Source organism: Peromyscus leucopus, chromosome 12, assembly GCF_004664715.2.
Source record: "Peromyscus leucopus breed LL Stock chromosome 12, UCI_PerLeu_2.1, whole genome shotgun sequence".
NCBI lineage: Eukaryota > Metazoa > Chordata > Mammalia > Rodentia > Cricetidae > Peromyscus > Peromyscus leucopus.
In genome coordinates this window covers 73423996-73441236 of record NC_051073.1, presented here as the reverse complement: position 1 = coordinate 73441236, position 17241 = coordinate 73423996, and the positions used below count along the sequence as shown (strand labels likewise).

Here is a 17241-nt window from a genome sequence, read left to right as displayed (position 1 = left end):
ATTCCCACCTCCCTCTTCCACAGTGTTCCCTGAGCCTTAGGTTCCAGTGTTCTTTTGTAGATGTTCCATTGGGGCTGGGCTCCACACCTCTGCATTTTGATTGGTTGTGATTTTCTATAGTGGTCTTTATCTGTTACAGTGATGTGGGGGGAGGTGAGGAATGTACTGTGGGTATAAGGACAAATATTTACAATGCAGTTAGAAATTGTTTAGTAAAGCGGTAGTTGTAGGTTCCCTCCAAGATCTCTGACTTCACTAGCTCTGGGTAGCTGGCTAGGTTTCCAGTACCAGAGATGACTTCCCTTTTGTTGAGCGGGTCTTAAGTCCAACTCGAGAGCTGGTGGTTACCATGCAGATGTGGGTGCCACTACTGCATCCATGATACTTGTTACGGTTCGTGAGCATCATGACTAGATTGTTGGTTGCTTCCCTCCTTTGGAAGCTGGTGCTGTCATGTAAACTAGTCCTCGGGAAAGAGGCTTTCGGGTCAATTCCAGCTTCACAGTCTCTGGGTCCTGTTTCTGAAGTGCCTGGTGTCTTCAGCAATAGGGACCTTCCCTTCCACCCCTGGGAGGCAACCAAAGATAACAACAATATTCTGTAGCATTTGGGGAGTCTCTTGGACAATCCTGACCAACAACCTGAACAGAGACTTCTCATGTCCAGTGTTGGGTTTTCTGTTAAATTGTCTGTGACTCTTGTGGGCAGCATTGTCAGCCCAGATGGGAAAATACCATTTAAACTATATATGTACACATAATACAGACTCATATGTGTTATGTGTAATTTTTGGCAGAGACATAATAGTATGATGCCCTATGACTTTTTCAGACATCTGTGTATGTGCATGTATGTGTGTGTTGGCATTTGGCCTGCGAATGTCTGTGTGAAGGAGTCAGATCCACAGGAACTGGAGTTGCAGACAGTTGTGAGATGCCCTGGGAATTGAACCCAGGTCCTTTGGAAGAGCAGCCAGTGCTCTTAACTGTGGAGTCCCCTTTTCAGACATCTTTACTATTAGTTTAGCCTTCTCCCCCTTTATTCTGTTTTTTTTTATCTCCTTCCCCCTTCCTAATTAAAACTCCCCCCCATGTCCCCCTTCAAATCACTTGTACCCCAATGTTCTCTTCTCTGTTGAAAAATAGGGAACACTCCATGAACATGTGTGTCATCCTTGGCAGCTCCCATACTAATCATCTCTGTATTGTTCCAGTTCAGGCATGTGTGCTGCCAAAGTGAGCACCTGCCTTTTTATTATATTCATCCTGGCGGGCATCACTTGTGTTTCATTGTGGCTTACATCTACATCCCCAGTGGCAGATGAAACTGAACGCTATTTACCACTTGTATCCTTTCTTTGGGGGATTGTTTATTCACATAATCAGCCCATTATTAGTTGGTTGTCCTTTTCTTGTTAGGTTGTGAATGTTCTTTGTAGAGTGGAGATACGGGAAGTTCTGTATCGTTCTCTCCCTCCTCTGGGTTTTGTCTTTATGTTCTGATGCTTGCAGGGACCTGAAAACTGCAAACTACTTTGTTATCTGAAAGGGGTACTTGTAGAGTGAAAGGAAAGAAATGTGCCCAAACAAGGATGTGTGCAAACAGCGGAGCTCTGCTTATGTTATTAAAGGAGACAGTAAACACTGTGTGCCTTCTAGAGACGGTTGCTGATTTCAGTGAAGCTGTTTCTTATGGTGTAGAAAGTCCTGGGCACACTAAAATCTCAATGCATTGTCTCACTACGGTGGCCTTTCCGCCTTTAATGTCTTGTAGGCTCGTGTTGGCTTTCCAGAAGTCACACTGGGAATTCTTCCTGGTGCCAGAGGAACCCAGCTTCTCCCCAGACTCATTGGAGTTCCTATTGCTCTTGACTTAATTACCTCAGGTTAGTAGAAACCTCGGCTATGATTTGGATCAATGTGGAGAACGGGACCAGCATCTAGGAAGTCTGGTCTTGGTCACTTACTGCCCACACAGGTTCTAAGGAGGCTATTTTAATTTCTCTGACTCTAAATTTTATCGTCTGTAAAATAGAAACAATAATTTTCCTGAGCACTTCCTAAATGTTTCCAGGAAGAGCCCATGTGAGAGCCTTCTAAAGGAAAGTACATGCACAGGGCCCCTCTGTTTGGAGGTCATGTTGTAGTCTGTGTTATTCATAGACTACATATTCATGCAGGAACCATAATAATCAGACCTGGTTTAGAAAGTTGAATGTCTGGGGCTGTGGTGTAGCTCAGTTGGTAGGGTTCTTGTCCAGTCCAGCATGTGTGAACCTGAGTTGGTTCCTTGGCACCGCATAAAACGAGGTCTGGTGATTGGTGACTATTATCCTAGTACTCAGGAGATAGAGGCAGGAAGATGCGGCTCATCTTCAGCCATATAGTGTGCTCAGGGCCAGTAGAACATGGGAGGGAGGGAGGGAGGGAGGGAGGGAGGGAGGGAGGGAGGGAGGGAGGGAGGGAGGCAGAATATCCAAAAGAATTAAAACTAGAATTTTCAAGTTTAGGTACCAATGATTGAATTATTAATTTTCAAGGTATTAAGATGATAGTTTAAATGAAAGTGTTTCTTTTTTCTTTTTTTTTTTTTTTTGGTTTTTCAAGACAGGGTTTCTCTGTGTAGCTTTGTGCCTTTCCTGGAACTCACTTGGTAGCCCAGGCTGGCCTCGAACTCACAGAGATCCACCTGGCTCTGCCTCCCGAGTGCTGGGATTAAAGGCGTGCGCCACCACCGCCCGGCCGAAAGTGTTTCTTTTTGAGTAGGGAATATGAGCCAAACACTTGACTTTCAGTTGAGGTGAGGCTGGAAGACAGGACATGTACAAGTATTTACTCGAAACAAGTGTGGTTAATCGTATGCCTGTGGGCAGTCTTCCAGTAGGACAGCAGCAGTACCCACCAGAGGGTGACGTAAAGATTGTGTAGGTTACCACAGTGAGCTTAGATGTGGCATGAACTTCCTATCCCTTAGCTCTAGCCTGATATTGCTGTTTCTGTCATTTTCTAAGTAAAACTAAGATGAGCAATGAACATAGCAAAGTCTAAAATTCATTTATTGTAATGAAAAGTTGTGTCAGCGTGTCATGAATTGGTCATCGTTTTAAAATCATTTCATTCAGAAACCTTCCTAAGGTTCCTGGCTTTAATTTCCACTACAGCAAACATTGACAGATATCACCTACATAGATAGTAGCCTTTTGGAGCCCTTTACAATTTCTAAGAATGTAAAGGGATGAAAATGCTTAGAGCCAATAATAGAGATCCATACGCTCTGATTAAAAACTGACAGGTGGATCTCTGTGAGTTCAAGGCCAGCCTGGTCTGCAGAGCTAGTCCAGGACAGGCTCCAAAGCTACAGAGAAACCCTGTCTCAAAACCCTCCCCCGCCCAAAAAAAAAAAAAAAAAAAAAAACCTGACAGAAAAACACACAACCAATAGTCTATATGAATTAAAAATAGCTTTGCTCTTTTAAATGAGATATGTGGAAGGAAAATTAGAAAAACTAGATGTATGGAATTGAAATTCACTCAATCAGGTTACACATTGTTTAATGACAAGTATATTCAAAAGAACGTAAAGTATTTGGAGTGATTTTGATTTCTTTGGAGAATGCTTGTAATTCCGCATTCTGCAGAAATTCAAAGCACATGAGACAGGTTAGTTCTTCAGCAAAAGACAAAACAGAAGGAGAAGCTCAAAATAAATAACCACGGTGGGAACTGAGTTTGCAAGCCCTGAGGTGTGCAGAAGTTAGCCTGTGAGGAAATTCGTCAGGAAAGCAAGAGTGAGAAAAAAACAGGAAGGAAAAGGAGAAGTGAAGGGATCTTGGGCTGGTCTTCGCCCACAGCACCAATCCACAAGACGCCGCTCTTTTAAACTCTGAGATTGACAAGTTTTGATTCGCGTAGCAAAGGCCCCTGTAAATCAGAAGGCAAGCTGGCACAGGAATCACACACCTGTCCTCTTGAGTGGGCAGTGTGACTTGGTGGCCCCAGGTTAGCTTTAAAATGACATCTCAGGAAGGTTCCATGAAGACATCAAAATGTTAAGCTTGAGAAAAATTCTTGGAGAAATTTGGGAGGACACATGTCAGACAGAGTTGACCGTGTGAGAGACACTGTGTGCTCCAGTCGCTTTGGGGTCCCCTGCAGCTCATCATCCAGCACCTTTTGGGTTACAGCCTGCTAGACAGAGGTCCCATCTACACCACCCAGGAGAGGACAAAGCCACAGGAGAGGCTTTGGGTTCAGCTCGCAGGGCCTTGTGTTTTACTCATTAGTCGTTTGGAGCAGAACTGGGCCTTTGTGAAGGCGCTGGTAACTGAAAATGCCCCCAGGATGTTCTGAGACTCAAGAACATGGCAACAGCCAGCCTCTCCCACGGGCAGCTCACACTCCCCTACCTTGTTGCCCCAGAGATTTCTGTAGTGCCCAGATTTCATTTTCTATGCTCTGGTCTTTCTGCTCTGCCTAAGCAGGTTCATGTACACTCACCCAAGTGTCCTTATACAGAGGACACTTGACACCATTCGCCTGCCCCACACTCCTCACCGGATGAGGGGGTCTGGAAGGCTGTTGATGAAGCAGTCGCCGAGGAATCCTCCCTCAGCAGAGCACTGATGCCACCAAGCTTGAGGTTAGGGGCCACACTTCACTGCCAGGGCATTGAAGGAGCAGACCTCTAAGTGTGTCTCCTGCCTTCTCAGCCTCCACCGGAAGCAGGGCTGCAAAGCTTGCCCTGCAGAGAGTCCACAACATAAGGCAGGGTCAAAAGAGACAAAACTCTGTCCGATTTCTCCTCTGTAATTTTCACTGTACTTTGTGGAATGCCAGCTTAATCAACACGGTCTCTCTGTTCAGCCAACTAGCTCTGTATTCAGGGACTGTTGATCAGTACTTTCCTGCTATGTGGTAGGTACAAAGTAGATAGCCCTGTCTGTCTGGTGCTACCGCTTCTATCACAAGCCAAAACTCAGCCAGTTCGCATACCTCCATAGAGATTTACAGGGATCTCTACCTCTGTAAGCATCTAGAGGTAAACTTTTCATTTATCTAATATTCAGAATTACTATGGTAAGCATAATTACCCCATTTATCAGGGATGGAAAAAACAGAATATCAACTACAGTGGTCAGGCTGGTCTTATACATTTTTCTTACTAATTGGTATAATCAGGAGTGGCCACCTTCACCACTAGAGAGAACAATGCCCCGGTTCGTCCTCATGTTGGTCTTTAGCTTATTTTATTTCCTTTTGTTTCAGGAAGACATATTCCAGCAGGTGAAGCGCTCAAGCTTGGCATTCTGGATGCAGTTGTGAAGTCAGACATAGTTGAAGAAGCAATCAAATTTGCTCAGAAGATTATAGGTAAACAATAATTTTAAAAAATAGCACAAGATTGGGAATAAGTTAAATGTGCTTTCTAATGGGGAACTCCCTAAATATCTAATGGGGCATCCATGGAGTAGAATGTAGCCAAGCTTTAATGCTACATTGATCTGGCATAAACTCCATAGTCTATTGTATTAGGTAAGAACATTGTTTTAAGTGGTGTTTTGCCAACGTATAACAGAAAAGAAGGGTGTGAGTGGAGAGAAGGTGTATATGTTGAGAGTGGGCTAGCATGCTGCTGTCTGTGCCTAAAGTCTTCCAGAAGCAGTCACAGGAAATGAAGTGACCGCTCCTGGGAGTGGAACCAGACATTGCTGAAGTTTTAAGGACATGGTTTATAGTTTGTTCTGCTGTACCTGGAGATGTCATACTCTATGAGTGTTCTTCTGGTTGAAAAATAGAATTAAGTTGGAACAAGGAACAAACATGTAGCTGGTCCACTAGAGGAAGAGCCTACAAGGCCTTCAGAGAGCTCATGGCCTCCGAAGTTTCTCCAGAGTTTGGACATGTGAGTTCTGTCCCTGCTGGACTTGTGGACCAGTGGTGTTCCTTCAAATGTCCCTTTAGTACTTGCTTACAGAATTGTTTGGGCTTTTTAAATGTTATTTTTGTTTGTTTGTTTGGTTGGTTGGTAGGTTGGTTTTGGTTTTATTGTTTGTTTGTTTTATTTTTGGTGTGTGTGTGTGTGTTTTAATTTAAAACTGTGCCTTTAAGCTAGGAAAAAATAAAACTGGGACTTGTGGCAACTCTGGGACATGAGTGCAAAGCCAGAGCCCAATTCCCAATAGCCTTCCTGCCAGAAGTCACAATAGAAACAAAATCCACTGAAGAACTGCTGTGGGAAGTTATGGAGGCCGCATGCTCTCACTGAGCAGAAAGAAGCTAGAAATTGTTAAGAAAATACTTACAAGGATTGCTGGGCTCCAGGCAGAATGGAGTGTGTGCCAGTCTCTGCTTGGCGACAGAGAAAGCTCGGGGTCATTCCAAGACATTCCTGTGAAAGCTCGTTGACTGCCCCTCCAGTGACCATTTTTCACCCCGAAGTCTTTTCTATGGTCCAGCTTGTTGGGGTTTCGGTGTAGAGGCGGCACTCACACTACAAAAGTGAGGTACTGATGGGAAAATGCTCCTGACTCCTAGAGGGTGTTCTCTCCGTGTGGGAGCACTTCCTTCCTATGCTCTGCCTCCCAGGCTGCTGCCACAGCCCTGTGCTCCCGGGAGGGCTGCTTGGCTTGTGAGTACTTACTCACACAATCTGCTTGTAGAGAGTTCATGCTATGGATTTCAGTTTGTACCAGCCTCGGTTTCTATGGGAAGTCTGTCCTTACCTGGTTTCCCTAGATTCTGCTCTGAGAATTGAGTTACTTCAAACAGAGGATAAAGACTAAGGTCTACTACACTTACACTATGGTCTGGTAATGTTTATTCCTTTCAGCTTTTAAAGTTATTTCTAAACATTAAATTCAAAAGTTTACAAAACAAAACGATGGCTGGTCTCAGCAACCTTACATAGTTTGTCCACTTGGTGGCACCCCAAAGTTGAGGCATTGTCTGCTTTAATACTTAAGTCGCCTGTGGCTCTGACTTCGATCAGTTAAATGTGACTGTTTTACATTTTCGTCATGAAGAGAGGGTGGGGATGAGTAAGCTAGCTTGTGATGAACTAATATTTCAGTGGTGAGGATCTGTGAAACCGATTGATTCCAAATCCAAGAAGGAAAAAAAGTCCATAAAAATTTACAACTATTTTATATCTATAGCTAGTTAGAATTCATACGAGTAGATACAAAAATTGTAAGGAGATAATAATGACAAATGAAAAAAAAAAGCTTTTCACAAAAGTTACTATCTGGTTTTTGTTTTTACTGTGGTGTGGTTTTCTGTTTGTTTGCTTGTTGGTTTGGAGTTGTTTTGTGGAGAGGCTCATAGGGAATGGAACTCTGGGCTTTGTACATATGTGACAGAGATATGTCACCTGCCATTGTTTTATTTAGTTTTTTTCTAGCTTAGATGATATGCTAATTTTCCCAGATATTTCTAATTTTGGGATGTGTTTGCATTTTGTTCAGCTTTATGTGTTTCTTCGTTGTATGGATCATAATTGACTCTGTTTACAATTCTCCATTTAAGTAGTAATCCAGATGAAGAACACTTAGAATGTTCCCCGAGCTTCTCTGATGTTCGTTTATGCACAGTGAAATTCACTCATTTAAGCCTAGAGTTTGGTGAGTGTTGGTAATAGTTGTGTGATTACTGTAAAATGGCCTCTGGCCAGATGTCAGGGGATAATGATGGCCATGTGGACCATGACAGCTCTTCTTTTGATTTTCACGTCTCTAAAAAGGAAGGGCTCCACAAAGTTAGTTGACTTCTGGCCATATTCTGAGAAAGCAAAGGCCATGCTGGTTGGAATCTCAGTGTTTGGTCCTTGCTCCAGCCAAGCACATCTACTATGTCTGTTTTGGGCTTCAGTGAATAAAATCCCATGGAAAATGCTAGAACTTTTACATTGCTGTGGAGGTTTTGGTTTTTTGTTTCTTGTTTGTTTGTTTGCTTAACCCGAACACAACTGTTTGAAATCTTACTATTTCAGGCTGGGGATGATACTTACCTAACATGCTTACCTAACATGTAGGGGTCCCCAGGTTCAGTCCCAGCAGCCATAAAGCTGTGGGTATTAGCACACTCCTGTAATCCTAGCTCTCTGGGTGGAGGCAGGAGGGTAGCACGCTGTTCTTGGCCACATGAGATCCAGTCTCCTTGTTGAAGATAGATCTCACGGGGAACAGTAGAAAAGCTGGGCAGCAATAAACGCCTAAGAGCATCTTGCTAATTGTGATTTATAATCTCACAAAACACACCAGTTAGCGATGCCTACTTCCCATTTTACTTGAGGTCTTACTGTAACATGAATCTTAAAAGGTCTTATAATAAAAAACCCAGAGCCAGATATTGGGGTGAAAGCTGAAAGATCAGAGAAGCAGAACAGCCAGCCACTAGCTTACCTCTACAAAATTCTCAGCCTCAAGAGATCGAGTTTGTGTTTCCTCACACCTTATATACCTTTCTGTGTCCTGTCACATTACTTCCTGGGATTAAAGGCGTATGTCACTACTGCCTGGTTCTGTTTCTCATGTAGCCCAGTGTGGCCTTGAACTCACAGAGATCCAGACGGATCTCTGCCTCCCGAGTGATAAGAGTAAAAGTATGTGCCACCACTGCCTGACCTTTATGTCTAATTTTGTGGCTGGCTCTGTCCTCTGATCTCCAGGTAACCTTTATTGGGGTACACAATATATCACCACACTTATACTTCTTTTTATGCGTCCCTGCTTCCTCTCTCATTTGCTTTTAAATGTAGCTATTAGTATGTAGTCATTTGACAAAACAGAATTGGTGGCTTGACTTGATGGTCAGGTTCATAAACAACCAACACCTCATTAAATGTGTGTTTATACGTGTGGGGGAGTTCACTTCTCTGAAGCTCATTTTGATGCGCAGAAACAGTTCTCCATCTTTATTATGTCGGGATTTTCTATCACATAGCCTGCAGCCTATTGCCACATCCACTACTCAAATGTTGAATTGAAAAGTCAAAAAAGAAAAGATGTGAAGCTTTCATTTTTCCCCTCCCATGAATTCACATTATAGTCAGTATTTTGGAGCAAGTGATCCGGAGGGAGTTGAGGAGCTGTGCCTACCGTGTGTGCATTTTCTCTACAAACCTAACACCCAGTCCTGGAGAGTTGACTACGGAAGTTCATTAAACAGCTTCATACAAAACCTTCCAGACCTCAGAGACACAGAGACAGGGCAGAGCCCCATAGAACTCCTCGCCTCTCCTGAGGAAGGGAGGGCTTGTAAAATGCCTTGTATTTCCACTTGCCTGTGACTAGCAGCAGCCTGGCCCTCCTACAGGTGAGGACTCCCCGTCCCCACCACATGTTGCTGGTGTGAAGCTGGGTACAGGGAGCATACATCTGGGAGTCCTAGCTCAGAAACGATGCTCTAGGGAGTTGGTTCATTTGTGGGCTTGGGGTTTTTTTCCTTTTAAGATTTTATCTTATATTTCATATTATGTGTATATCTGTGTGGGTTCCTGCACATGAGAGCAGTGCCTTCAGAGGCCAAAGAGGGCATCGGATCCCCCGTCACTGGAGTTACAGTGGTTGTGAGTCACCCTGCGCAGGTGCTGGGAACGAAACTCAGGTCCTCCGGAAGAGAGAGCAGCAAGCACTCTTAACCACTGAACCATTAAACTACGGAGCCGTTTCTGCAGCCTCTGGTTTTGTTTTGGAGGTAGAGTCTCTAGGCCAATGCTCGATCTTCCTGCCTCATTGTCTCAAGTTCTGGGATGTTAGGCATACACCACCATCCCTCTAACGCTCTGTTCTTGTCTATGTAATGAGCTCAGGCCCTTTGCCCTGGATGTTTGCTCCATTTTTAACAATGCTGTTTCTGTCCAAAGGCTTTTGTTTCTGTTTCTGGATATTGTGGCTCTTAAGAATTCTTAATGCTTTCCTTGGTCTTTCTCTTCATTTTACCATTTGCTCTTTGTAAATTATTTTTACTTCGAGTGAATATATGTATGGCCATGTTTCTAAAGAATGGAGTGACCCTATCCTACACAGGAGGCCTCCTCTTGATGTGCCACTCGCCTGCGAGTGGCCTTTCTGAAGTTGATGATGGACAGATGTTCTGTCAGTCATTTGCGGAGCCTCTAATGTGGGTGCAGCACATTGGGTCAGGGTAAGAAGAAAGTAATCATTTGTGTCTGAGGAAACAATTTATGTAAGCATGGCTCTCTGTAGCCAGACTGACAGTCTCTTCCTGCCAGGCTGGCAGAAGGGTGTAGGTGAGATGACTACATTGTGTCCTTCTGAAGGATGACCCACTCGTCTTGTCAAACCTAGTGAGCAGAGCCTAGGGTAGAAGTGGGTGATTTCATTCCCGCCTTCCTATTCTCCCCAGCCGCTGATGACGAGCTGGCCAGCGCTGCCCCACCCCCCATCAGTGCCTGCTCACTGTGTAGGTGCTGTGTTTCTCCTCCGTGTCCTGAGGGACCTGCCAGAAACCGCAGCTGTCCTCCAGAAGTAACTCCCAGGGCCCAGATCTGCTCAAAACCTCCGTGAAAGCACACTTCAAAGTCAAGTGCTAATGGTTTTCAGATTGTCCTGTCCCGTCTCTGTCCTTAAACCAGTTTAACTGCGTCTGGGATGGGAAATAGCCATTTGAACTTGTTAAACTTTTCAAAGACATCTGGTGTGCGCTGGTGTTTGAAGGCAGTTCTAGTCATGGAAGGAGCAACAGCAGCTTCAAGGATAGCCGTCCAGGTCTACAGTGTCCTGTGTGGGTGAGGTGCAGCCCTGACACCCACCCTCCTTTCTTTTCCACTTCCTCTGGCCACATGTGTTCTCTTCCTGTCCCCTCTTCTGTCCATCCTGTCTTACTGGCCACCCATGGATAACGCCAGCTGTGGACTGCACAGGCTCATCTTCCTCAGCCCCCAGCACTGAGGATAAGTGATAACTAAGTGATGGCTACAGCTCCTGGTTCTCCAAAGGAGCGAGGGGAGGAGGAGCCATACACTGCTATCCCTCCCCCCTGTCTACACTCCTGTGCTAAAAAATGCCCTTTACAGCCGATAGGTTAGCATTCACTTAAAACCCTCTCACAGCTACGAGTAATTAAGATTTGCATGTTTGAGTCATGGTCTTGCATTCAGCTTTAAGAACCAGGATGAGACTGCGGAAACCCAAGGACACATGATGCTATCCAGGCCATCCTCCTGGTCCCTTGGACACTTGTTAGTACACGACTGTCATGCTCTGTGTCCTTCTGTAGTGGACATATGTCATAAGCTCTGGTTGGTTCTCTTCTAACTCCCTTAGGTGGACATTTGTGCTATAACGGTTCATTCTTGAGATGGCAGCCCTTTTTAGAACACATTATGTGGTATGGCTAATTAATTTGATGTATTTTTATCTGATTTTTAAAGCCATTTCATTGAATCATTTAATAAAATTACAGAACCATAAGATTCTGGTACCTAACTCAAGGTCACAGAGACGTTCCTTTGTTGTTGTTGTTGTTGTTTTCCTAGAAAATTGTATAGTATTAGGAGTTCAGTAGAATTATAATTCATTTTGAGGTGCATGCTTCACAAGGAACAGAGTTCTTAGTACTTATGTATCCAGTTAGTTATCCCACTGTGTATCCAGGTATTCCACCTGCATATCTAGTTATTCCACCTGCATATCAGTTATCCAATCTCCTTTTTGGAGGGAAAAAAGACTTTTCTTCCCCCTATCGATTATCTTCCCCCCTGAACTGAAAATCAATGCACTGTATTAGAAGAGCTTATCAATGAACTTTCAATTCAATCTGTCACCAGTCATTGCATCTTATTACATTCCTGTCTGTTCATGGCATTTTGAGGGTGCTGTCATTATTAGGAAAGGGATGTGAATACTTTTGAATATATGATATTAACTACGAACTGTCCTATTTGGACTCACTGACAAATTAATATTTAATCTATTATAAAGTTGTCTTGACCTCAGAATAAAGAGAGAATGAACCTTTCAAGCCTGAATTAGTAGCTTAATACTTTAGAACTTGGAAATGTTGCTTTGTGGTCTGACGTTACTAAGATAGCAGATTTTGGGATTAGTGTTTCATTAAACAATACTGCATGGTGTCTCGCTGGGTCATTGGAACCATGCACCATTGTGCAGCTGCTGTGGGTCCCGTTCCCTCTCTGCTACACTTGCGGTGCTCTAACCTTTGCAATGTCTTTCAGATAAACCTCTAGAACCCCGCAGACTCATAAACAAGCCAGTCCCAAGCTTGCCCAACATGGACAGTATTTTCTCGGAAGCCATTGCCAAGGTACGAAAGCAGTTCCCTGGCCACCTGGCTCCAGAGACCTGTGTCCGTTCAGTCCAGGCCTCCGTGAAGCACCCCTATGAAGTGGGCATTAAGGAAGAAGAAAAGCTGTTTATGTACCTTCGGGCGTCAGGACAGGCCCGAGCCCTGCAGTATGCCTTTTTCGCTGAAAAGTCTGCAAGTAAGTGGTCAACTCCCTCAGGAGCCTCTTGGAAAACAGCGTCTGGGCAACCAGTCTCCTCGGTTGGCGTTCTTGGTAAGTACATTCTTTATACCTGCACATTTCTTTTAATCCATTGAGAATTTCATGCATGCGTAAATTATGTTTGGATCAAGTCCCTTCCTCCATCCCCTTCCCTTCAATTCCTCCCTTAGCCTCCCCAACCACTATTTTCTCTCAATTCCATGCGCTCTCTCTCCTTTTTAAAACCACACGGGTGTCTTAGTGCTGCATGGGTGTGAGGCACGGGTCACCTCTTGGGAGGGTGGGCTCAACCTAAAAGAAAACTGACTCTCCCTCTGCCAACAGCCAGCAATGGCCAATAGCCCTCAGCCGGGGGTGGGACTTCCTGCGCCCCTCCCCTGTATGCTGGATTTCTGTCCACTTGCTCTGTTGAAGCTCTTGTGAGTCTGTCAGAGGTGTTTTCAGTTCAGATGCACAAATGCACTGGTGTGTAAAAAACACACACACAGAACATTTCAAATGTTGTTCGCTTGGGGCTGTTGAATGCTAAATTCTTGGTTGAACTTAGTGCTCACATTAGCTTTTGTTAATTCTCCACAGAGTACATGAACCCTCTCCATCCTGTGGGTCAGCCCCAGGGACCTTTCAACAGTAGCAGTCCCGTCCACACATAGGCCGTAAGAGTGGAGTTTACGTCTGACTCTGTTTGCTCCATCTGCCTTGAATACTTTGGCAAAGCTGTTGAAATGAGAAGAGTGACTTCTCCAATTTTTTAAAATACTGTTTTGACTCTTCTTGCATTTCTGTATGAATTTTAGAATCTACTGTTAATTTACACAAAAAGTTGGGATGGCCCAGAGCTTGCCTTGGTTCTACAGACCAATTTGATATTTCTTCTTAACAATATTAAATTTTTCCTGGTCTGTGAGCCATGGATGTCCTTCAATTTATTTAGGTCTTCTGTGATGCTTTTTTCCCTTTTCTCTCCCTTTTGCTTTTCCTTCCTTCTTTATTTTTTCTTTTCTTGTTTTCAATGTTAAGTCTCAAACTCTGGGCCTTGTGCATGCTAGGCAAATACTTTAACACCGAGCAACAAGATTTTTTCAATAGCGTTTCATTAATTTTAGCCTTCCTTTGTTAAATGTATTCCTTTAAGCATATTATTTTAGACTCCAGCACCCACGTAACCCCAGCTTCAAGGGGGACAAGGACAGGAGGGTCACAGAGCTTGCTGGCTTCCAGACGAGGTGACAAGACACAAGTCCCCACCCTCTTAAGAGAGGATACCCTGTTTCCAGAGGAATAGGCAGTGACAGAAGAGGACACCTGTTTCCTTCTGACACCTGTGACATGTACACACAGAGAAAGAAATGTTAAAGAGAACACAGTGGCTTTTATATGCAGGTTTTTATATCCTGGAACTTTACTGGGCTTGTTCATTAGTTTTAATAGCTTTTGTGTATATATGAATATGAATCCTACTGATTTTTATTTCTTCTGGAGCACTTAGCCATGCATGAACTCTTACTCAATACATTTATGTTCACTGATCAATCCTAATTTATTTATTTATTTATTTATTTATTTATTTATTTGAGACAGGGTTTCTCTGTGTAGTTTTGGTTCCTGTTCTGGAACTCGCTTTGTAGACCAGGTTGGCCTCCAACTTGCTGAGATCTGCCTGCCTCTGCCTCCCGAGTGCTGGGATTAAAGGTGTGTGCCACTACTGCCCGGTGGCCTCCAATCCTAATATTCTTAATCATCTTTGGTGCTAGGGACAGAAGCTGGGGCCCCGTGCATGATCAGCACACACTGTGGCAGTGAGCAGCAGCACTTTGCCCGGGTCAATCTTTTAAAATGCCACTTTGCCCGGATGCCTTCTACCAGTGTCCATCTGTTCAGCAAATGATGTTTCTTTCCTTTGCTCTTAATCCGTAGGCTTGGGAACAATGGGCCGAGGCATTGCCATTTCTTTTCTAAGGGCTGGGATCCCCGTGGTTGCTGTAGAGTTGGACCCGAAGCAGCTAGATCTTGCAAAAGGGATGATAACTGCCATCTTGGAAAAAGAAGCATCCAAAATGCAGCAGAGTGGCCGCGCTCCAGCAAGACCCGAACTTAGGTTCTCCTCATCCACAAGGGAGCTTTCAAGTGTGGATTTAGTGGTTGAAGCAGTGTTTGAAGATATGAACCTGAAGAAGCAGGTCTTTGCTGAACTGTCAGCCCTGTGCAAGCCAGGAACCTTTCTGTGCACCAATACTTCAGCCCTGGACGTGGATGAGATTGCGTCTTCCACGAATTGCCCTCAGCTGGTGATCGGCACCCACTTCTTCTCCCCAGCTCATATCATGAAGTTATTAGAGGTTATTCCAAGCCGATACACTTCCCCCACTACCATTGCCACTGTTATGACCTTATCAAAAAAGATTGGAAAGATTGGAGTTGTTGTAGGCAACTGCTATGGATTTGTTGGGAATCGAATGCTGAGCCCCTATTACAACCAGACGTATTTCTTGTTGGAGGAAGGTTGTAAGCCAGAGGATGTAGATGGGGTCTTAGAAGAGTTTGGTTTTAAAATGGGACCCTTTAGAGTGTCTGACCTGGCAGGACTAGATGTGGGTTGGAAAGTTCGCAAGGGGCAAGGCCTTACTGGACCTTCCTTGCCACCAGGAACTCCTGCCCGTAAGCGGGGCAATAGCAGATACTCCCCACTTGCTGATATGCTCTGCGAATCCGGGCGATTCGGTCAGAAGACCGGTAAGGGTTGGTATCAGTATGACAAACCACTGGGTCGGATTCACAAACCTGACCCCTGGCTTTCCAAGCTCCTGTCACAGTATAGAGCAACCCATCACATTGAACCGCGCTCCATCAGCAAGGATGAGATCCTGGAGCGCTGCCTGTATTCCCTCATCAATGAGGCATTCCGCATCTTGGGGGAGGGGATGGCTGCTAGCCCAGAGCACATTGACGTCATCTACTTGCATGGGTATGGGTGGCCAAGGCACAAGGGCGGGCCCATGTTCTATGCTGCCTCAGTTGGGTTGCCCACAGTTCTAGAGAAATTGCAGAAATATTACAAACAGAACCCTGATATCCCCCAACTGGAACCCAGTGACTACCTGCGAAAGCTGGTTGCCCAGGGAAACCCTCCCCTGAAAGAATGGCAAAGTTTGGCAGGGCCTCACACCTGTAAACTGTAATTTAGCCTTCTGTATTTTGCCACACATGTTGGCATCTAATTTCAGATTGCTCTGAGGTACAGATGATGATAGTGATGATGATAGTGATGATGATGATGATGATGATGATGATGATGATGACAATGACTGGTCAGCAAAAACTCCTCTCTATATCTTTCTACCTCATGATTCTATTGGTCAGATTTTAGGAATGCATTTCTTATGCCTCTGAATGTATTTCTATGAGAAAAATTCAGTGAATATGTACTGACATTACTAAAAGAGTTCTCTTTTGACTTTTTGCCTTGTATAACAAAAATTTGTACAAAATGTTGATAGTAGAGTTATTCATAATAACCCCAAATGGACAACCCAGATGTGCCTTAGCAAATCAACAAGAAGTAGCATATACGTGAAATTGACCATTCTCAGCCATGTGAAGTAATCGACACCCGTTGTAACATGATGCTGGGTTAGGGCACTGCTCTGAGTAAGAAGAGGCAGGAAGCAAAGGCCACACACAATTTGGATATAGATATGAAATTCCAGAATATACAGATCTGTGGACAGACAGTAGATGAGTGGTCCAAGACTGTAACTGTTAGAAGTTAAAATTACTGCTGATGGATACAGAATATCTTTGGGGGAGGTTGATAAATTTTTCTAAAATTACTCTAGTGGTGATTCTGTAGTGCTACAAATATACCAAAGCACACTAAGTTGAATGGTTCAAATGAACTATGTTGTCTATATTTTATATATCTCAATAAAGTTAATAAAATTAATGGAAATAAGGCTTTTCATTATGTAAAAATGTTTTCATAGTATTTTCACCTATTTTAAGCAAAGTCATTGTAATTTCTGATGGAGACCTCTCAAGTGAATGGAGTATAAATATCCCATTGGAAAACAGCGTGGTGAGGGGTGGTGATGTCAACACAGGAGCCTCAGAGGTTCAAGGGCTGGGGTGGGCAACAGGGAACCCATCTCAAAGCTCACACAAGCAAGAAACGAAGAGTGTGACTTGCATTGTAAGTCAGTTTAGAATTTTTAATAAGGATTATTAGCATTTGGGTAATTTGATTGGAATTCAGGGCATTCTAAAAGAATTCAGTGGGCAGCTCAGCAGCCACGTGAGTCTGATACCACGAGTTCAGTTTCTAAAACCCATGTAAAGGTGGAAATACAGAACCAACTCCACAGAGTTGTCCTCTGACCTGGACACATGTGCGATGCTGTGCACATGGCTCCTCCATGTTGATAAAAATATTAGACCTTACTTTCATCCTACACTAGCCATTCTTCATAGACACCAGGGGAAAAAAAAAACAACCTCACAATTTACATGGCAGCACAGAAAGACAAGGCTAGCCAAAACACTTTGAACAAACAGAATGCTAGGGGGAGACTCACATGCCCGATTCTGTCACAGAACCATAGTAATAAAAATGTCACCGTGCTGGCACAAATGAGTACAGAGCTCAGTGGAATAGAATAGGGGACCTGAAAGTCCGTGCAGCCGCAGCTACTGACCTTTGACAAAGATGACAAAAAGATACACTGCAGAAAGGACATCTTCAACAAATGATGCTGGGAA

The 17241-nt window shown here is 44.0% G+C and overlaps 1 protein-coding gene and 1 non-coding gene across 2 annotated transcripts in view; one reads left to right on the top strand and one right to left on the bottom strand.

Moving 5' to 3' along the window:
• Positions 1-16438, top strand: part of Ehhadh (enoyl-CoA hydratase and 3-hydroxyacyl CoA dehydrogenase) — a 31957-nt gene extending 15519 nt beyond the window's left edge. Inside the window, exons 5-8 of the mRNA XM_028858771.2 lie at positions 1774-1885; positions 5265-5369; positions 12196-12537; positions 14404-16438. Of these exons, the coding sequence (XP_028714604.1) occupies positions 1774-1885; positions 5265-5369; positions 12196-12537; positions 14404-15665 (1821 nt within the window). The 3' untranslated portion in view covers positions 15666-16438. The remainder of the gene's footprint in view (positions 1-1773; positions 1886-5264; positions 5370-12195; positions 12538-14403) is intronic.
• LOC114684266 lies at positions 1138-1243 on the bottom strand. The gene has a single exon (XR_003733282.1). It is a non-coding gene; the product is annotated as a U6 spliceosomal RNA (small nuclear RNA).
• Positions 16439-17241: the final 803 nt, after the last annotated feature.